The sequence below is a fragment of the Giraffa tippelskirchi genome, chromosome 4 (genome assembly GCF_054371585.1).
Source record: "Giraffa tippelskirchi isolate mGirTip1 chromosome 4, T2T-mGirTip1v1.2.pri, whole genome shotgun sequence".
Classification (NCBI taxonomy): domain Eukaryota; kingdom Metazoa; phylum Chordata; class Mammalia; order Artiodactyla; family Giraffidae; genus Giraffa; species Giraffa tippelskirchi.
Window position 1 is genome coordinate 87,838,819 of NC_137278.1, and position 22,437 is coordinate 87,861,255.

Genomic DNA, 22,437 nt, shown 5'->3' on the forward strand with positions numbered 1-22,437 from the left:
CCAGCGGAGCCCCCTCTGCCCTCCTTACTGTGGTCTTGGGCCGAGGGCTGCCCATGCTCCTCTGAGCCTCGTCGGCCACGTTGACCCGCAGGTAGGTGTTGGGCGTGTTGAGCCAGCGGGTCTTCTCCTTCTGCTGCTTCTGGGCATGCTGGCGCAGGGCAGGCACCGGGGCGCCGTCCTCCTCAAACACAAAGGCAGTGACTGTGGCTGGAATCTCCACCTCACTTTTGTGTTTGGTTTTCTCTTGAACGAAGGGATAGCGGTAGGTGTAGCCTGTTCTGTAACCCTGAAAAGAACAAAAATAGAACCACTTAAGGTAGGGAAAATGGTCAATAACATGCCAGCTGGCCGGCCCACACACTTCACCCCCTTCCACCTAAAGGACTCAGTTTAACCCAAAGTCTCCATAACAAATACAACCCAGGCCTTGCCACACCTCTGGAAGAAAGTGAAATTGTTAGTTGCTCAGTCGTGTCTGACTGTTTGTGACCTGCATGGACTGCAGCCCACCAGGTTCCTCAGTCCATGGGATTCTCCAGGCAAGAATACTGGAGTGGGTTGCTATTTCTTTCTCCAGGGGATCTTCCCCACCCAGGGATTGAATCCAGGTCTCCCTCATTGCAGGTAGATTCTCTACTTGTTCCTTGTCTTGGTCCCCCAACCCCTCCTTTCCTCCACTCCAACAAGCCCTTTGATCAGGGGTGAGAAAGTCGCCAAAATCTTGTGGACCAGACAGAGCTCCAGCTTTGGGTCTGGTCCAGTAGTTCTCAACACACTGGAATCACAGAGGAGCTTTGAAAATATGGATACTCGGGCTCACCTCAGAGTTGCTCATTTCATTGGACATTGGTGTAATCTGGGCTACAGGATTTTAAAAAGCTTCCCAGCTGATTTGAACAGTAGCCCTCCCTTCCTCAACTCTGAAGTTTCTTAACTATTTCTCTCTTGGGACCCCTGAATTTGACTCAAGAATATCCCTATCTTCTAAGAAAGACCATATCCCTCAAAGGTGGGCTGTTACTTAGAATGAACATTCAGGAATCTCAGCAGCTGCTGGAATAATTCTCAGCTCTGCCAGTCATCTTTTTTTAAATTAAAGTGGCATTAAAAATTAAGTGGATTACAAAAAAATACATAGCCATGTAGAAAAATTAAGCAAAATGAAAAAAAATAAGGAAAATATGGGTTTTATGCAAAATCTCATCCTGAGAGACAACCACCAAAAATCCTTTCAGTCATCTCACTAAGCATATATACACATATGCACATATGTAAATATACAGACTATATAATTATTGTATAATATATATAAACTATATAAAACACTATATAAATGTAACTGTACCACATAAGCAGCCTTTTAAAAAACAGATATAACTGACATGTAACATTACATTAGTTTCAGGTGTACAACACAGTGATTCAATATTTGTATGTATTCTATGCATAACTAAATCACTTTCCTATACACCTGAAACTAACACAGCATTGTAAATCAACTATATCACTGTTTAGTTGCTAAATTGTGTCCAGGTCTTTTGTGACCCCATGGACTGTAGCCCACCAGGCTCCTCTGTCCACGGGATTTCCTAGGCAAGAATACTGGAGTGGCTACTATACTTCAGTTAAAAAGAAATTGTATGTATTGCGAAACGATCACCATGAATACATAGTTACAATTTTTTTTCTTGTGATGAGAACTTTTAAGATCTACTTACTCTTTTAGCAACTTTCAAATATATAACACAGTATTAATAACTACAGTCACCATGCTGTACATTACACCCCCAGGAATACTTATTTTATATATGGAAGCTTTTACCTTTGATCCTTTACCCATTTCTCTCTGCCCCACACCTGGCAGCTACCAATCTGTTCTCTGCATCTATGAGTTTGAACTTTTTGGTTTTGGGTTGTTTGTTTTTTTTTTCAATTCCACATATAAATGAGATCATATAGCATTTGTCTTTGTCTGTATGACTTATTTCACTTGGCATAATCCCCTCAAATTCCATCCACATTGTTTCAAATGGTTAGAAGTCTTTCTTTTCACGGCTGAATAATATTCCATCATATATATATATATATATATATATATATATATATATATATAAAAGCACCACTTTTTCTTTATCCATTCTTCCATCAGTGGATACTTAGGTTGCTTCCATATCTTGGCTATTGTAAGTATTACTGCATAACCAGCTTTATAAGTTGCTTTTCTAGTCCATCAATGTGTCTTGGAGATTTCTTCATGTTGTTGAACATAGATACACAGCAACCTTTAAACAACTGCATAATATGCCAGTGAATGCACATATCACAATTTATCTAACCAACACTGGAAGATACTTTTGTTAATTTCAAAATATTATAAACAATCCTGAAATGAGTAATTTTACACATTTTTCTTTAGGCAGTTAACATAAATGCCTAGTAATGAAAATGACTGAGTCAAAGGGTGCACAGTTTTTACATATTTACTTTAAAAGTTTTTATATATTTATCATGTCCATCTTCCCAAGACACTGAGCCAGTTTGCACTTCTGCCAATTGTGCTGGAGTTCCCAGTTCTCATTTCCTTTCCCCACACTGAATATTGTTAAGGTTTTAAAAAAAATCATTGGCAGTCAGACGGGTTAAAAGTAAAACCTTCTAATACAGGCGTACCTCAAGAAACAAGAAAAAAATCAAATAAATCAACTAACTCTACACCTAAAGCAACTAGAGAAGGAAGAAATGAAGAACCCCAGGGTCAGTAGAAGGAAAGAAATCTTAAAAATTAGGGCAGAAATAAATGCAAAAGAAACAAAAGAGACCATAGCAAAAAATCAACAAAACTAAAAGCTGGTTTTTCGAGAAGATAAACAAAATTGACAAGCCATTAGCCAGACTCATCAAGAAACAAAGGGAGAAGAATCAGATCAACAAAATTAGAAATGAAAATGGAGAGATCACAACAGACTCCACAGAAATACAAAGGATCATAAGAGACTACTACCAACAGCTATATGCCAATAAAATGGACAACTTGGAAGAAATGGAAAAATTCTTAGAAAAGTATAACTTTCCAAAACTGAACCAGGAAGAAATAGAAGATCTTAACAGACCCATCACAAGCACGGAAATCGAAACTGTAATCAGAAATCTTCCAGCAAACAAAAGCCCAGGACCAGACGGCTTCACAGAGGAATTCTACCAAAAATTTAGAGAAGAGCTAACACCTATCCTACTCAAACTCTTCCAGAAAATTGCAGAAGATGGTAAACTTCCAAACTCATTCTATGAGGCCACCATCACCCTAATTCCAAAACCAGACAAAGATGTCACAAAAAAGGAAAACTACAGGCCAATATCACTGATAAACATAGATGCAAAAATCCTTAATAAAATTCTAGCAAACAGAATCCAACATCATATTAAAAAGATCATACATCATGACCAAGTGGGCTTTATCCCAGGAATGCAAGGTTTTTTTAACATCCGCAAATCAATCAATGTAATACACCACATTAACAAATTGAAAGAAAAAAACCATATGGTTATCTCAATAGATGCAGAAAAAGCCTTTGACAAAATTCAGCATCCATTTATGATAAAAACCCTCCAGAAAGCAGGAATAGAAGGAACATATCTCAACATAATAAAAGCTATATATGACAAACCCACAGCAAACATTATCCTCAATGGTGAAAAATTGAAAGCATTTCCCCTCAAGTCAGGAACAAGGCAAGGATGCCCACTTTCACCACTACTATTCAACATAGTTTTGGAAGTTTTGGCCACAGCAATCAGAGCTGAAAAAGAAATAAAAGGAATACAGATAGGAAAAGAAGAAGTAAAACTCTCACTGTTTGCAGATGACATGATCCTCTACATAGAAAACCCTAAAGACTCTACTAGAAAATTACTAGAGTTAATCAATGAATATAGTAAAGTTGCAGGATATAAAATTAACACACAGAAATCCCTTGCATTCCTATACTCCAATAATGAGAAAACAGAGAGAGAAATTAAGGAAACAATACCATTCACCATTGCAACAAAAAGAATAAAATCCTTAGGAATATATCTACCTAAAGAAACAAAAGACTTATATATAGAAAACTATAAAACACTGATGAAAGAAATCAAAGAGGACACAAACAGATGGAGAAATATACCGTGTTCATGGATTGGAAGAATTAATATAGTGAAAATGAGTATACTACCCAAAGCAATCTATAGATTCAATGCAATCCCTATCAAGCTACCAATGGTATTTTTCACAGAACTAGAACAAATCATCTCACAATTTGTATGGAAATATAAGAAACCTCGAATAGCCAAAGCAATCTTGAGGAAGAAGAATGGAACTGGAGGAATCAACCTGCCTGACTTCAGGCTCTACTACAAAGCCACAGTCATCAAGACAGTATGGTACTGGCACAAAGATAGAAATATAGATCAATGGAACAAAATAGAAAGCCCAGAGATAAACCCACGCACATATGGACACCTTATCTTCGACAAAGGAGGCAAGAATATACAATGGAGAAAAGACAATCTCTTTAACAAGTGGTGCTGGGAAAACTGGTCAACCACTTGTAAAAGAATGAAACTAGAACACTTCCTAACACCATACACAAAAATAAACTCAAAATGGATTAAAGATCTAAACGTAAGACCAGAAACTATAAAACTCCTAGAGGAAAACATAGGCAAAACACTCTCCGACATAAATCACAGCAGGATCCTCCATGACCCACCTCCCAGAATATTGGAAATAAAAGCAAAAATAAACAAATGGGACCTAATTAAAATTAAAAGCTTTTGCACAACAAAGGAAACTATAAGCAAGGTGAAAAGACAGCCTTCAGAATGGGAGAAAATAATAGCAAACGAAGCAACAGACAAACAATTAATCTCAAAAATATACAAGCAACTTCTGCAGCTGAATTCCCGAAAAATAAACGACCCAATCAAAAAATGGGCCAAAGAACTAAACAGACATTTCTCCAAAGAAGACATACAGATGGCTAACAAACACATGAAAAGATGCTCAACATCACTCATTATTAGAGAAATGCAAATCAAAACCACAATGAGGTATCATTTCACACCAGTCAGAATGGCTGCTATCCAAAAGTCTACAAGCAATAAATGCTGGAGAGGGTGTGGAGAAAAGGGAACCCTCCTACACTGTTGGTGGGAATGCAAACTAGTACAGCCACTATGGAGAACAGTGTGGAGATTCCTTAAAAAACTGGGAATAGAACTGCCATATGACCCAGCAATCCCACCGCTGGGCATATACACCGAGGAAACCAGAATTGAAAGAGACGCGTGTACCCCAATGTTCATCGCAGCACTGTTTACAATAGCCAGGACATGGAAGCAACCTAGATGTCCATCAGCAGACGAATGGATAAGGAAGCTGTGGTACATATACACAATGGAATATTACTCAGCCATTAAAAAAAATACATTTGAATCGGTTCTACTGAGATGGATGAAACTGGAGCCCATTATACAGAGTGAAGTAAGCCAGAAAGAAAAACACCAATACAGTATACTAATGCATATATATGGAATTTGAAAGATGGTAACGATAACCCTATATGCGAGACAGAATAAGAGACACAGATGCATAGAACAATTTTATGGACTCTGAGGGAGAAGGTGAGGGTGGGACGTTCTGGGAGAATAGCACTGAAACATGTATATTATCATATGTGAAACAGAACACCATTCCATGTTCGATGCATGAGACAAGGGCTCAGGGCCGGGGCAGTGGGATGACCCAGAGGGATGGGATGGGGAGGGAGGTGGGTGGGGGGTCCAGGAAGGGGAACACATGTAAACCCATGGCTAATTCATGTCAATGTATGGCAAAAACTATTACAATATTGTAAAGTAATTAGCCCCCAACTAAAATAAATAAATCTATAAAAATTTAAAAAAAAAGTAAAACCTTCTACTTTTGTTTTGTTCTTTTTTAGATTACTAGTAAGATTGGATGTTTAATTACATTTAATGGCCTCGAATATCTTCCCTTGTAAACTGTGTCCTCAGTTCATTTCCCTATTGTTATGTTTATCTTTTTCATATTGATTTATTTCTTTTACAGTAAAGATAGGGATCTTTTGACTGTCACAGATGTTGCAAATATTTTCCCCATACTTTGTCTTTAGTTTTGTTTATGGCGGGTGAGGTGGTTTTTAAAAATGCAAAATTTGAATTTTAATGTAATCATAACTGTCAATATTTGTCATCATGATTTCAGACTTTCCTGCCATGCTTGACGAGTTCTTTCCCAACACAAAAGCATCAAAAATATTAATCTATGTTTTTAAATACCTATATGAATTTCCTTTTCATGTTTAAATTTTTGGCAAATGAAGCATCCATCTTGTTGAAAGGATAAAGTAGCAAACCACCCTAGGTTCATTTCCCACAGGGCTAGGAGTCTATCTTTCCCCACAGATGTATAAGATGGCTGTTTCTCCTGTTAAATTTTCATGTATTTGGGATCTGTTTCTGGACTCTAAGCTGTAGCTCTGACTGGCCTGTCCCTTCGGGACTAACGGCCCTCCCTTCAGTGACTAAAGCCTTATCGCACTTCACCATGTGGTGGTAACCACTATAGGATTTTCCAAGCCATCCTGAATTTCACCTGAAACAACATTTTGCTAAGTCCTTATAACTTGCTCCACTTTTGAGAAAATTACATTGAGTTTATTGATTAACTTGGAAGCCCCTTTACCCTAATGAAGCTTTTAACCAGGAATTAATTATAGCTCTTCACCGATTTAAGTTTTTCTCTGATGTCTATTGGTAAAATTTTACAGCTGTCTTTAAAGGGCTTCTGCTTAAAACTTTATGATGTTGCTGCATTTGCAAATAGGATTATTTTCTCTCATATTTTCACATACATTATTATATGTTAAAATACAAAAAAAAGCTACTAATTTTTACACATATTTTCATAATTGACCACTTTAAATGCACGCATTTTTTTTTAATTGGAGGATAATTGCTTTACAATGCTGTGTTGGTTTTTACCATACAGCAACATGAATCTATAAGTATATATATATGTCCCCTACCTCTTGAACCTCCCTCCCAGCCCCCACCCCATCCCATCCCACTAGGTTGTCCCTGAGCATGGGGTTGAGCTCCCTGTGTTATACAGCAACTTCCCATTAGCTATCTATTTCACATACAGAAAGTATATGCTTCAGTGGCACTCTCTCAATTCATCCCACTCTCCTTCCCCTACTGTGTCCATAAGTCTATTCTCTGTGTCTCTATTGCTGTCCTGCAAATAGGTACATCAGTGCCATTTTTCTAGATTCCATATATATGCATTAATATATGATATTTTCTGACTTACTGACTTACTTTCCTTTATATAACAGGCTCTAGTTGACTCAAATTTGTTCCTTTTTATAGCTGAGTAATATTCCCTTGTATATATGTACAGGACTTTACAGGTGGAGCTAGTAGTAAAGAACCCGCTTGCCAATACAGGAGACATAGAGATGCGGGTTGGATCCCTGGGTCAGGAAGATCCCCTGGAGGAGGACACGGCAACCCACTCCAGTATTCTTGCTTATACTCTTGTTTATATCTGTTGATGGACATCTAGGCTGCTTTCATGTCCTAGCTGTTGTAAACAGTGCTACAATGAACATTGGGGTACATGTGTCTTTTTCAATTATGATTTTCTCGGGGTATATGCCCAGTAGTGGGATTGCTGGGTCATATGGTAGTTTTATTCCTAGTTTTTTTAAAGAAATGTCCATACTGTTCTCCATAGTGGCTGTATCAATTTACATTCCCATCAACTATGCAAGAATGTCTCCTTTTCTCCACATCCTCTCCAGCATTTATTACTTGTAGATTTTTTGATGATGGCCATTCTGACCAGTGTGAGGTGATTCCTCATTGTAGTTTTTATTCACGTTTCTCTAATAATGAGCAATTTTGAGAAATTTTTCATGCTTTGTTGGCCATTCATATGTCTTCTTTAGAGAAATGTCTGTTTAGTTCTTCTGCCCATTTTTTGATTGATTTTTTTGTTTTTCTGATATTGAGCTGCATGAGCTGCTTGTATATTTTGGAGGTTAATCCTTTGTCAGTTGCTTCATTTGCAATTATTTTCTCCCATTCTAAAGGTTGTCTTTTCATCTTGTTTATGATTTCTTTTGCTATGCAAAAGCTTTTAAATTTAATTAGGTCTCATTTGTTTGTTTTCATTTTTATTTCCATTACTTTAGGGGGTGGATCATAGAGGATCTTCGGAGAAGGCAATGGCACCCCACTCCAGTACTGGAAAATCCCATGGATGGAGGAGCCTGGTAGGCTGCAGTCCATGGGGTCGCTAAGAGTCGGACACGACTGAGTGACTTCACTTTCACTTTTCACTTTCATGCATTGGAGAAGCAAATGGCAACCCACTCCAGTGTTCTTGCCTGGAGAATCCCAGGGATGGTGGAGCCTGCTAGGCTGCCATCTATGGGGTCGCACAGAGTCGGACATGACTGAGGTGACTTAGCATAGAGGATCTTGCTGCAATTTATGTCCAAAAATGTTCTGCCTATGTTTTACTTTAAGAGTTTTATAGTTTCTGGTCTTACATTTAGGTCTTTAATCCATTTTGAGTTTATTTCTGTTTATGGTGTTAGGACAAGTTCTAATTTCATTCTTTTACATGGAGCTGTCAGTTTTCCTAGCACCAGTTATTGAAGAGACTATCTTTTCTCCATTGCCTATTTTTGCCTCCTTTGTCAAAAATAAAGTGCCCACAGGTGTGTGGATTTATGGGCTTTCTATCTTGCTCCATTAGTCTATATTTCTGTTTTGTGCCAGTACCATATTGTCTTGATGACTATAGCTTTGTAGCATAGTCTGAAGTCAGGAACATTGATTCCTTCAGGTCCATTTTTCTTTCTCAAGATTGCTTTAGCTATTTGGGGTCTTTTGTGTTTCCATACAAATTGTGAAGTTTTCTGTTCCAGTTCTCTGAAAAATGCCATGGAAATTCGATAGGTATTGCATTGAATCTGTAGATGGCTTTGGATAGTATAGTCATTTTCACAATATTGAGTCTTCTAATCCAAGAACATAATATATCTCTCCATCTGTTTGTGTTATCTTTGATTTCTTTCATTAGTGTCTTACAGTTTTTGGTATACAGGTCTTTTGTCTCCTTAGGGAGGTTTATTCTAAGGTGTTTTATTCTCTTTTTTTTTTTTGCAATGGTGAATGTGATTGATTCCTTAATTTCACTTTCTGATTTTTCATTGTTCATGTGTAAGAATGCAAGGTACTTCTATGTATTGATTTTTTACCCTGTGACTTAACTAAATTCATTGATTAGCTCTAGTAACTTTCTGATAGTATCTTCTAGGGTTTTCTATGTATAGTATCATGCCATCTGCAAACAGTGAGAGTTTTATTTCTTCTTTTTCAATCTGGATTCCTTTTCTTTCTTTTTCTTCTCTGATTGCCATGGCTAGGACTTCCAAAACTATGCTGAATAAAAGTGATGAGAGTGGGCATCCTTGTCTTGTTCCTGATGTTAGAGGAAATGCTTTCAGTTTTCCACCATTGAAAATAATGTTTGCTGTGGGTCAGTCATATATGGCCCTTATTAAGTTGAAGTAGATTCCTTCCATGCCCATTTTCTGAAGAGTTTTTGTCATAAGTGGATGCTGAATTTGGTTGAAAGCTTTTTCTGCATCCATTGAGATTATCAAATGATTTTTATCTTTAAATTTATTAATGTGGTGTATCACATTGATGGATTTGTGTACACTGAAGAATCCTTGCATCCCTGGGATAAAGTTGATTTGATCATGGTATAGGATCCTTTTAATGTGTTGTTGGATTCTGTTTGCTAGAATTTTGTTGAGGATTTTTGCATCTATGTAATTTTCTTTTTTAGTAATTTTCTTTTTGTGTGTGTGTTTTGGTATCAGGGTGATGGTGGTTTCATAAAATGAGTTTGGAAGTGTTCCTTCCTCTGCAATTTCTTGGAAAAGTTTGAAAAGGCTAGACATTAGCTCTTCTCTAAATATTTGATAGAATTAACCTGTGAAGCCATCTGGCCCTGGGCTTTTGTTTCTTGGGAGCTATTTGAATACAGTTTCTACTACAGTGCTTGTAATTGATCACAAATTTCATAATTTCTATTTCTTCCTGTTCAGTCTTGGAAGGTTGAACTTTTCTAAGAATTTGTCCATTTCTTCCAGGTTGTCCATTTTATTGGCCTATATTGCTCATAGTAGGTCTCTTATGATCCTTTATATTTCTGCATTGTCTGTTGTGACCTCTCCTTTTTCATTCTAATTTTGTTGATTTGAGTCTTCTCCCTTTTTTTTCTTGATATGAACTCATTATTTCTAATTTTTCTCAGTTGATTCTTTTGAACCTTAGAGGCAACCTTAGAGGTTGATGTACTAACTATAAAGAAGAGTAATTTTGTTTTCTTTACAACATGTACACCTCTTATTTTTAGATCTCACTGCCTTGAATTGATTTCCAATATTATTCTTGAACAACATTAAATAATAGTGCTGAGAACAGAATCATTGTTTAGTTTCAAAATTTAATGGAAATTCTTCTAGTGTTTCACCATGATACTGGTGCTTGTTTTGACCAAAAAAAAGGTAATCTTAATCATATTAAATAAATGACTTCTTATCCTACTTAACAGCTATTAATTTTATAAATGGCAAGATTACGTTTTTATCAAATACCTTTTGATCTCAAAGTGATCCATAGGTTTTTATCCTTTGACTCATTGATATCAAGAAATATATTTAGATTTATAATATTAAACCATCCTTCAATACAAGGAATGAGCCCTCACTTGTTTATCATGTATTATTATTCTAATATTATGCCAGATACTATTTGCTAGTTTTCATGCAGCATTTTTCATCAGCTCAAAGTGAGATTTGTCTGAATGTGTTACAATTGTTATGACCTGGTTTCCTTCTTTCACTATTCTCTGCCACAGTTTAAACAGCGTAGGAATAGTCTGTTTCTTAAAGGTTTGAGGGAATTTCTGCATGAAACCATTTGGTCCTGGTGCTTTATTCAGCCACAGATTACTCAACACACAAATGTTAATAGGAGTTGTATTTTCACTGTGGATTGTACCTTTTAGTACTATAAAGTTACCCTCATGGTCAGCCCTGTAATAAACTGGTGAGGATTTGGAGGAACTGGAAGCAAAAAGGAAAGGATTAATTATTGCAATGACCCAGACATAATAACAAAAGGGTCCAAATTAGTAGCAGTGAGGAGGAGGGGAAATAATACAGAAATGTTACAAAAATAGGGCTCATCTTCACTCTTCTGAGCAATCTGGGAAGTCATAGCCTCTTCCTGCACTTAGTTCCTCACTGTATATGCTTTCCTCTTATTCTTGAATTGTTTCCTGTTTATGTCATACGTCATCAATTAAACTGTTAATTCCAGAAGGAAGGATGTCTTATAATGCTTTTGGATCCTTTAAAGTCCACTCTAGTCACACATCAGTTAATTTTTTACCTGATTGTTTGATTGATTCATCACAATAGGAATAGTGTTGTAATGCTGTTTATCGGAAACAGGGAAATCAAAGCTATTACGTTTTCTGTGTTAAAATCATGAGATTAGAAGGAAACACAGACCTAACTGCAAAAGAGGAGTAAAAGCAAGCCACAATATGAGAGAAGCTCTGTGGTCCTGATTTTTGCTGGATTACCACCTCACGCGCCAACCAGTAGCTTCCAGCCCCTTCTCCAGAGGGCCCCCAGCAGGTATGCTGACATCCACAGCCCTTGGAAAGGGAGTGGCAAAGGCTATCGTTTGAGAAGACTCAAGTACTATTAGAATGACCACAAATTCTTAGTCAAGTTGCCAGTCAAGGGGCTTTAACAACTGAATTGTGATGCTAGCAGTTCTCACATCTACCGAGTGCTTCATACTGACTGGTTTTGGGGGGCTAAGCCACAAAGGACTGGCCTGGAAGGGCAATGGCAGGAGACTCACCAGATTGTCCAGCATCCTCATGAGGGCCTCAAACTCGTGCTCCCCCAGCCGGCTCTTCTGCATGGGCCCGAAGGTGCTCCCTGCCCACTGCACAGAGCCCACCTCGTGAGGCCGGTGCTTCTCCTGCTCCAACAGGATGAGGTTCTCCACACCCCCCGCGCTGGACAGAGCGGACACCTGTGGCAAAGAGCAGAAAGCTGTCAGCTCACACGTGTGTGTGTGTGTGTATGTACACCCACAACCCTGTACACATCTCTGTGCTCCTGTGCATAACAGAGAATGGGGATCAGGGAAGGTTAGAAACAGAAATCTCTGGAAAACTGAGTTGTATTTGGCTTTTTCCTCCCCGAGGAAACCTGCTCCAAACTTGTAGGGCACGTGTCCATTTCCAAGGAAAGAGGTATTGGTATTTCTTTCCTAATGTCAGTTTTTAGGGAGACATAGCAAGTGTTAAATCATGAGAATAAAACAGCACAGAGGACTGAAAAGTTACCTGGCACAGAGGCCAACTTCAAGCTGTGATTATTTCCAGGGAACAAGGGAAATTGAGAAAAAGAGACTTCAATTCTTATCTATAATATTTTACTTCTCCAAGAAGAAAAGGCTGTTGGTATTTGTTAAATCCGGTGGGTACAGAGTGGGTACTGTATTATTCTCTGTATTTTTCTGTGTCTGAAATATCTCTCCTTAAAAAACAAGTCACTTGAAAGAAATAAGCTGGCTTCTAGGCCAACAAAATATGAGTGTGGCCTGTTGGGATGAATTAACAGGTCTAAAGGAAGAATATCCTTCATAATGGGTTTAGTCAGTCAAGGAAGCCCAGAAAAAGGAGACAGATGAACAGCTGACAGTCACAGCCAGGCCCTGTATAGGGCTCAGAAAACTTTCACCAACAGACTTAAGAGTGTTTGCTCCACTGTCAAGGCTCCATGGGGAGGCAAACATACAGGTAACCAGAAGCAATGGACTTTGGGTTTTAGTGAAAGAGGTGTGTGTATAAAACAGGCAGTTTTAGAATGATCCTAAAAACATTCATGAATCCAACTAATCTTATTTTCTAATTCCATGCTCATCTGAAAGTACATTCTATTTACTCCCCGTATCTGCCACCCAGATAAAATTGGCTATGATTTGGCTTCTTAGGTAAATCCAGACACAGAGAGAGAAATGGTGGATTCCAAGTATTGTAAGTATTGAAGCTGAAGTTTCGTACTGCACATCAAGACCCTTCCACAGTAGCTCAGCTGGTAAAGAATCCGCCTGCAATGCAGGAGACTCCAGTTCAATTCCTGGGTCAGGAAGATCCCCTGGAGAAGGGATAGGATACCCACGCCAGTATTCTCGGGCTTCCCTGGTGGCTCAGATGGTAAAAAACCCGCCTGTAATGCAGGATTGAACTGTGGTGTTGGAGAAGACTCTTGAGAGTCCCTTGGACCGCAAGGAGATCCAACCAGTCCATCCTAAAGGAGATCAGTCCTGGGTGTTCATTGGAAGGACTGATGTTGAAGCTGAAACTCCAATACTTTGGCCACCTCATGCGAAGAGTTGACTCATTGGAAAAGACCCTGATGCTGGGAAGGATTGGGGGCAGGAGGAGAAGGTGACGACAGAGGATGAGATGGCTGGATAGCATCACTGACTCGATGGACATGAGTTTGGGTAAACTCCAGGAGCTGGTGATGGACAGGGAGGCCTGGCGTGCTGCGATTCATGGGGTCGCAAAGAGTCAGACACGACTGAGCGAATGAACTGAACTGAACTGAACTGAACTGAATGTGGGAGACCTGGGTTTGAGTCCTGGGTTGGGAAGATCCCCTGGAGGAGGGCATGGAAACTCTCTCTAGTATTCTTGTCTGGAGAATCCCCGTGGATAGAGGAGCCTGGGAGGCTACAGTCCATAGCGTCGCAGAGTTGGACACGACTGAGCGACTAAGCATAGCATCAAGACCCTAGTGTTCTGATTAACATTTGTTTTCCCCTGTAAACCTGCTTGTTACGGGGGAACAGCTCTGATTGTTTAAACTTCCACTGTTCCAGTTTTTATGTCAGTTATTGTTTTATTGAAGATGAAAGAAGTTGATGTAGCCTGATGAGAAACCCAGGCCAATGAAGCCCTAAGGATCCTGGACATACTCCAGAGAGTATTAGAGTCACCAGTTAACATACAGCCCCATGAGACTTACTGGAGGTCAGCCAGGCAAACTTTTCAATGACCCCCAACATTCTGTGAAGAGGAAGAAGTAAGAACAAGCATTTTCCACACCCTCTTCATCCAAGGCATGTGTCCCATAGAAGCCTCCATTTTTAGCTTAAAAAGATGATTCCACACCCTGCAAATATAGACACCTAGAGGCCATTTATTCCATACTCTCACAAAAAAAATAAGGGTCTTTACCTAATATGCATGTGAAGAGTTGACTCATTGGAGAAGACCCTGATGCTGGGAAGGACTGGGGGCAGAAGGAGAAGGGGAAGACAGAAGATGAGATGGCTGGATGGCATCACTGATTCGATGGATATGAGTTTGGGTAAACTCCGGGAGTTGGTGATGGACAGGGAGGCCTGGCGTGTTGCGATTCATGGGGTCGCAAAGAGTCGGGGACGACTGAGTGACTGAACTGAACTGAACTGATCTAATATTCCTAGAAGGTGTCAGTTCCATGCTCGAAGAGGCAGCCTAAAGTATTATTGTCCAAATGTTAGAAGGGTTACAATGAGATGATAGAGATTACATTGAGTTGAAATCTACCTTTTTATTATGTTCATTCAATGGTCCCAGTTCTGCCCTCTGCTGCCCTGTTTTCTAATTCTGAAGTCCCTCACACTCAGCACTGAGGCTGAGCATGTGGGAATACACTCTCAAAGATAGTGAATCCTCGCTGTTGATCAGTTACCACATTCATCCTGGACTCCTATCTGGTCAAGGCAGGCTTTAGCCCTGGGACCCTGAAACCTTGACTTGAAGTGCCAGCTCCCTGGGGAGAGGTCCCAGCCTGTCAGCTGACCTTTCCCACCAGCCTTTACTGCCCTGAGAGGCAGTGCAATGTAGTGTTTAAGACATAAGCTTGGGTACCAGGATGCCTGAGTTTGGATCTTGGTTCTGCCACCTACTTGCTATGTAACTTTGAGCAGCTATTTACCCTCCCTGTAAAATGAAAATAGTATATTTACCTCATGAGGTTTATTTAAGGTATTCCTAAAGCTCTTAGAACAGCACCTGGTGCATAAAGAGTGCCATAGAAACACTTATGATAAACAAATTCTGAGGCTTTACCATGGAACACTGAGAAGCAGTACCCTGGGGACTGGTCATTTGTGGAGGAGGAGAGAACTGCCCACTTCCTTGCAAAAGCTGCCTCCTCCCACCTCCCTTTTCCCTTATGTGTTTCCATGGCGATGGGTAGCACATGGAGAGTTGCCTGAGCTTCTTCTCATCTGCCTGTAAGCAGAGCAGGTAGCCACCTCACTGAGCAGAGGATGACCCAGTTTCCTGGAACCCCAGATGGATAGAAAGCAAAGAGAATGCTGTCCCCAGGAGAGAGGAACAGGCTCTTAGCCTTTAACCACTGAAATGACCGCAGACACATTTGCTTATTTGCCAAGGTCATGGAGGGAGAAAATTAGTCCCATGATGCAAGCAGAACTCCAGTGCAGGCCATCCATCTGGAAATGTCCCTTTCAGGGGCTGCATTCCCAACATCTCTGCAGGCTGTTGGTTACCTGGTCTCTTCTGAACCTTAATCCACCCACACCCTTCATCTATCTCTCCTGTTTTTCTTCTACTCCTTCCAGTTCATTTCTCCTTCTAGAAGCCTTCCTGCTCCACTCATTGAAAAAAAACACTGGAGCCTTTCTTGGGGTTATCTGCCCCCATTGCCTGATGCACTTTATAAAAGTCATATCGAAACAGTCCCAACTGAAAAGAACATGACAGCAGGCAGGGCCAAGAGAATCAGCAGGGGCTGTCCGGGAGAGTGGTGGGCAGTTCGGCCCTTCATCTAGTCGAAGGCCTGGCTAGATGGACTTTGTCCCTTTGGTTAAATAGCACAGGGGCCATTTCCGGGGATCTAGAGCCTACAGAGGCGTACTTCACCATGTAGGGGGATACCTGGGCACCTCTATCCATTCATTTTTAGGGCTGAGCTATCTTTGCCAGGAGATAAGGCTTTATCGTGAGCTATTTTCTCATGGAAGCCTCCTTCAGCAGAAAAATGGGAAACTCTTCAGAGTTCAGATGTGGAGAAGGGAAAGTGGACTTATCAGAAGCTCTGCCAGATTCTAACATCATCCAAGGGTCAGAGTTCAGGGCCAGCATCATTGGATGGGGGGAGGGGTCACCTCTTTATCACTGTCCTCTCAACTTATCCTTTAAAAACCATTGAGAAAGGTCCCACTTGTACAGCCTCCACCAGTGATGCTTTTGGGATTACTCCCATTCTTCCTGCATAGCAACCAAGAGAAGGGCAAGCGGTCTTCCTGGGACACTGCTCTGCCCAGACCTGCCAGGAGAGGGCAGACGGGACACCACAAGGGCTGCAAAGCGCTGACTCACCCTGGAGCAACTGGCCACCCCTGTCAACTGAGTCCTGAAAATACCATCAGCAACACCTCTCCTTGTCTGAAAGGCCATCCTCACAAGGTCTCTATAGACCAGTTCTACCGTTGAGGAAACAGGAAATGGTGGCTTACAGGGGGCAAGTCCCTGACCCAAGGGCACAGAACCCAGGGCTGGGAAGGATGGAGCCCAGTTAGTTGCGCAAGACCCCCCCTACTCACCCCTGACGGCTTGCTGCACTGGAAGGAGCATGTGTTTGGCTTATCCAACACTACCTTGTTATTTGATAAAACTGCAGGATGTGTGTTTTCCTACTGCTTCTCCACCCACCCTCTATCTCATCCTTTACCAGTTAGGAGGACCACACCACAGGCTCCCTGGACTTCACCCTGGGGCTTCCCTGGTGCCAGGCCTGCCATGCCAGCACTCCACCTGGGCCTTCTTTCCATTTCTCTTTCTGGACTTGACCATATTCAGGGTTGTTGCAAACTACCCTCCTCCAAGCAAAGAAAAGCAGACCTACCTGGGTGGTGTCTGTGAGGGGACACCCCAGGTAACACAAGAGCACAGGACAGTCCTCCCACTGTCCTACTGATGAGCCCAGGCATCTTCCTGCCCTCAACACTGAGCCCCAATAGTTGGGTGCTGGTTGTTGGACAAGGGTGATAAAAATTTTTAAAGCTACAAAACTAAGTGTGAAACTTTAGAAGAATAAGGCAGAGAAACAGGGTGAGGCTCCACTTAGAGGTCTCCTAAAATCACAGCTCATGGGGCCACCACCATTACCCCTTGGCCCCTATTGGAGCCCCTCCTGGGCCCGCTGTCCAGAGGAACGTGCTTACCTGTATCTCACACGCAGCCTGTAGGTGGAAGATCTTATAAAACGCCTCCTCCACGGTACCACCCAGAGCAACCACTCCATGGTTTCTTAGCACCAGGATCTGTACAGGAGCAAACAGCCAATTGAAACTTTCAGCCTTCTAAACTTCAGTTAAGAGGGAGAGATTTTTCATTCTATTCAGATCAATTTCCATAGCCCATCCTGGAACACCTGCCCCCTAGTTCCTCACTCCCTCTCCCTATGCAAAAACCCAGTGCTACCCCCATGAGTTTTAATATCCACCCAAAAGAATGCTTAAGGCATATACCCCAAGAAATGGAAGATGCTTTTTAAAACAGACTGAATAGCTTGGTGGATTTCTTTGGGCAAGGCTTGGGATTTTAGGCCCTGAGAGCTTAGAAGTCTGAAAAATGAATGGTTATATCAAAATGAATAAATGTATTTGCTGTTAAATACAAGGGTCCAACTTGTCCCCTGTGACTGGGTTGACTTGTGAGTCAAATCCAAGGGAGTGATCCCCGAGAGGTGACCCTGCAGACATAGGTGAGCTGGGTCACCTCTCTGGCCTCCAGGCTTCCTCCCCATGAACTCTGTGGGGCCTGGCAGCTCTAAGATCCTACAGTTCCATGAAAGAGGCCATAGCAACCTTTTACTCTATCTCATTAGAGGAAATAGAAACCTAAAGAAATTGAAAGTCTCCCAGCTAATTAGGGGCAGAGTTGGAACCAGAACCCAGGCTGTCCCTGATGGTGCAGTGTTTCTGACTCAGCCAGGGGCAGGCAGATCTAAAAGGGGGAAAAATAGAAATCAATTTACACCAAGGTCCACGTGCACCCTCCCTTCTTGGTTGGTTTCATCCTTAAGGATGCTCTGAGTAATACTCAGGTGACACCCACCTGGGGGCTGGGACACAGACCCAAGCATCAGATCCGTCCTTCTAGTACCTGGGCTAAGGCCCAGTGGCCTAGTCCTCACATCCGTTCTTGCTGAAAACAGCTAGAGTTATTTTCCTCTTACGAGCCACAGAGATGGGATGAGACCATGACTCTCACTCACAAAAGATTTTACAGATAGCGAACGATCCTTGTCTTTTTGTAGCATTTCAGGGTTGCGAATATCACCCCTCTCCTGGCTCTGCTCATGAGGTTTCAGAGGATGGCAGGAGAGGGTAGCAGGGATTTCTGCTCCATGTTAGAGATGGAAAGACAGGGACTCTCAAATGGGAGATGATTCCAGCAGCAGCAAGGAAGGGGGCAAAGTACCCATCAAGCCAGGCTTGGCTCTGAAACTTCCCCTTCTAAGCTCACCACCCCTGATTATGTGCTGTTATAAAACAGGTCTTCAGACTTAAATCAAGCAATAATAATGAGATTCTGTTCTGTCAAGTTAGCAAAAAAAAAATTAGGGATAATACTCAAGTTTGAGGAGACTATAGAAAAACGGCATTCTCATACATACTAGCCTCGTCTGGATGAGAGGGCAGTTTGTTACTATGTGGTAATAAGTTAAACTATGCATCCTTTAGAAATTTATCCTAAGGAAACCATCCCAAGCAAACACAAAGATGTAGCAGAAGGAATTTTCATCATGAAATTGTTTCTATTAAAAGAAAATTCAAGGAGAAAAATCTTTTCAATGTCCAACCATAGAGGACTGTTCAGGTAAATGACGGCACAGCCATTCATACGGTGACATATAATTTAAAACAGTGATTAGAAAGTATTTTAATAACTTACAGAGGAGTTGACTCTATATTGCTAAGGGGAAAGAAGAGTTTTACGATCCTAGTTTTGTAAATCTACGTGAATAGATAGGAGTGTGCATCAAAATCTAAGGGTAGGGTGAAAGATTATTTCCTTTCTTTTGTTGCTCTTGTTTATCTGCAACTTATAAACATTTTCCAATGAATATCCCTTTTGTGATGTGGGTTTTTCACAACCCCTCCCACAGCATCTTCCTAGAACAGCTGAGCCGAACCTTGCAGGTGGGTCCAAGGCACTTCTGCAGGTTGATCCGATCGGCTTCTTGCTCCATCTCGCCATTGAAGTCATAATATGCCATGTCCCCCACCAGCAGGGCATCGTGGGACACAGGCAGGAGGCCCCACTTCATGGCTGACACCTGCAGTGAGATGAGGAATGGTTAGCACAGCAACTTCATCCCTCCCCTCCCCTACCCCTGCCCCTCTGTCATAGTCGCCCTCTCCTCAGATGGCCCAGTCGAGCCCTATCTGGGGACAGGCAGCAGTGAAGCAGGGTCCAGGGTCCCGGGGGTGGGTTGGTAGAGACCTTCAGCCTTGGCTGCAGAAACAGCCACGACTCTTCGCTGACAGGGAGGCCCACTGAGAAGCTCCCATTTTTCTAGCAATGGGGCATTGCCAGTGCCAGGAAAGATGATTAAAACCCAGGCTGTAACCACCAGGTGCCAACCCTTGGCCTTTGTTAAAATCAAGGAATGTGGAGAGATTGAGAGAGCCTCTCACCTTCCTTCAGTCATCTTGCCCCTCACATCAGCCCCAGCTCTGCAGAAATGCATACTTGGCACAAATACATCACGTAGCTTTAGTCTAACTTTTGGAAAGTCTGAGTGCTTGTAAACCAGTGTGATTTTGCAGAGAAAAATCACAAGTCAGTGGCAGGTCTGCTCTGCCCATGTAGGTGCGTGGCCAGGGGATTGGTAAATTGGGGACTGGGTGTCTGCTGTCTGTCCAGGTGCACTGTAGCAGCTCAGGTAGACATAGAGAAATGTCCAGAGACCCTCAGGGGACAGCCTGCTCCTTGATGGTCTCCCCTCTGTTCTCTCCCAGTTCTCTTCGCTCCTGCCCCAGCTCTCAGCCCACCCCACACTGTGAAAAATGGACACAGCGCAAATTCCCACTCTCTGATCTCATAGCAAGATCTGTCCATGCCGGAGCCTAGGCTAGGGGGCAGGTGCCAGCCTGCCCTAAGCAGAGGCTCAGAAGGTGCCATCACCCGGACAAGTGGGGCCAGTTTGTGTATGCAGCAAATGGGGGACACAAGGGGGCCGACAGTACACGCCTTCACCTTATCTCCCCTCACCAAGACTTCCACAGTCAGAAAAAATGGAGAGGAGGAGATTCTCACGTTGAGTGTCCCTCCTCACCTTGGCCTGAGTTCCAGGGAATCTTTTCAGAACTGCATTAAATGGTGAGTTTGCTCCTAGTTTGGGGGGGGCTTATGTCTCCCCTTGGGGAAACTCTCAGAAAGACAGGTGCCATGGGTCTGCTGCCATGGGGGCTGAAATGCTGGCTGAAGAGCTGACACTCACCGCCGCCGTGGCTGGAGTGTGCAGGTGGATGATGCAACGCACGTCGGGTCTGGCAGCGTAGATGGCCGAGTGCAAGCAGAAGCCTGTGGTATCCACAGGGAAGCAGCTGCTGCCCTTCTCCACCACCTCTCCCAGGATGTTCACCTTGATCTGGGCCGGGGTGGAGGTGAGGAGAAAGAGAGACTTCTGACCACCAGAAGGCAGAGGCCCCTTACTCCCCTCCCTGCAGGTGGGCCAGGCATATGCCCACCCACCAGTGTCCACTCTCTACCACACCACAAGCAATGGAGGTACTTGGTGGTGGGGTGGGGGAAAGAGTTACTGCCCGCAGGGTGAGCACACAGGCTGCTGGGAAACAAAGGCAATTTTAATTCAGCACAAAAAATGCAAGAGTTTCTCTAACTTTACTGTGCATGAGGATCTCCTGGAGATCCTATCAAAATGCAGATTCGAATTTAGTAGGCCAAGAACTCAGCCTGGGGGTCTGCATTTCCAACAAGAGTCCAGTGACACCTCTGCTGTTGGTCCACGGACGACAGTTTGCTTATCAAGGTAGAAGGAGAGAGTCATTCACAGAATTCTCTAGAAGCAGATAGGATGAGTCTTTAATCCTGGTGGAAACAGGGGAGCAGAGAAGCCTTCCCAGAGGAAGTAGCATCTAAACTGAGACTTTTTCTTTTTATCCAGCTTATTATTTTGAAAAAATTTAATCACACGCAAAGGTAAAGAGGATAGTATAATGAACATTCATTTACCAGTCACCCAAAAGCTAGGTCTCAAAAGACAAATGAAAGAGCAGTCCCTGGTCTTATAATCTGCTTTTGACTCCAAGGGGTTGTTGGTATTACAGTGAAAACACATGCATGCCCATGCATGTGCGTGCACACACATACATACGCACACACAACTTCTGGTGGCTGTTGCTGGCCTGGCACACAGCTAAGCCATAGCACTTCCTGCTTAACATAATCTCACAGAACATCATCATCAGAGAAGACACTTTTGACTGTGACACAGAAGACAAAAGCCACTCCTTAATCATGTCTAAGCAAAGGCAAAAACAAGTCTGTACAAATGCAAAAATGACCGACACAAAGGATCATAAGAGACTACTATAAGCAACTATTAATATATACCATTTTATATACCAATAAAATAGACAACCTGGGAGAAATGGACAAATTCATTGAAATGAACAACCTTCCAAGACTGTACCAGGAAAAAAGAGAAAATATGAACAGATCAATCACAAGTACTGAAACTGAAACTATGATTAAAAACTTCCAACAAACAAAAGTCCAAGAACAGGTGGCTTCAGGCATGAATTGTATCAAACATTTAGAGAAGAGTTAATACCTATCTTTCTGAAACTCTTCCAAAATAATTGCAGAGGAACAAACACTCCCAAATTCATTCTATGAAGCCACCATCATCATGATACCAAAACCAGAAAAATATATCACAAAAAAAGAAAATCACAGATTAATATCACTGATGAATATGAATATAGATGGAAGAATCCTCAACAAAATACTAGCAAACTGAATCCAACAACACATTAAAAGGACTATACAGACAGAGGATGAGATGGTTGGAGGTATCACCAATGAAATGGACATGAATTTGGGCAAACTCTGGGAGATAGTGAGGGACAGGCAAGTCTGGTGTGCTGTAGTCCACGGAGTTGCAAAGAGTTGGATATGACTTGGTGACTGAACAACAACAC

The 22,437-nt window shown here is 41.9% G+C and overlaps 1 protein-coding gene across 1 annotated transcript in view; it reads right to left on the reverse strand.

Annotated features, from left to right (window-relative positions):
* ADD2 (adducin 2) overlaps positions 1-22,437 on the reverse strand; it is a 121,908-nt gene that overhangs the window by 17,063 nt on the left and 82,408 nt on the right. The window contains exons 7-11 of the mRNA XM_081588276.1: positions 20,712-20,861; positions 19,401-19,544; positions 17,425-17,523; positions 12,028-12,204; positions 29-286 (exon numbers count right to left, since the gene is read on the reverse strand). Of these exons, the coding sequence (XP_081444402.1) occupies positions 29-286; positions 12,028-12,204; positions 17,425-17,523; positions 19,401-19,544; positions 20,712-20,861 (828 nt within the window). The remainder of the gene's footprint in view (positions 1-28; positions 287-12,027; positions 12,205-17,424; positions 17,524-19,400; positions 19,545-20,711; positions 20,862-22,437) is intronic.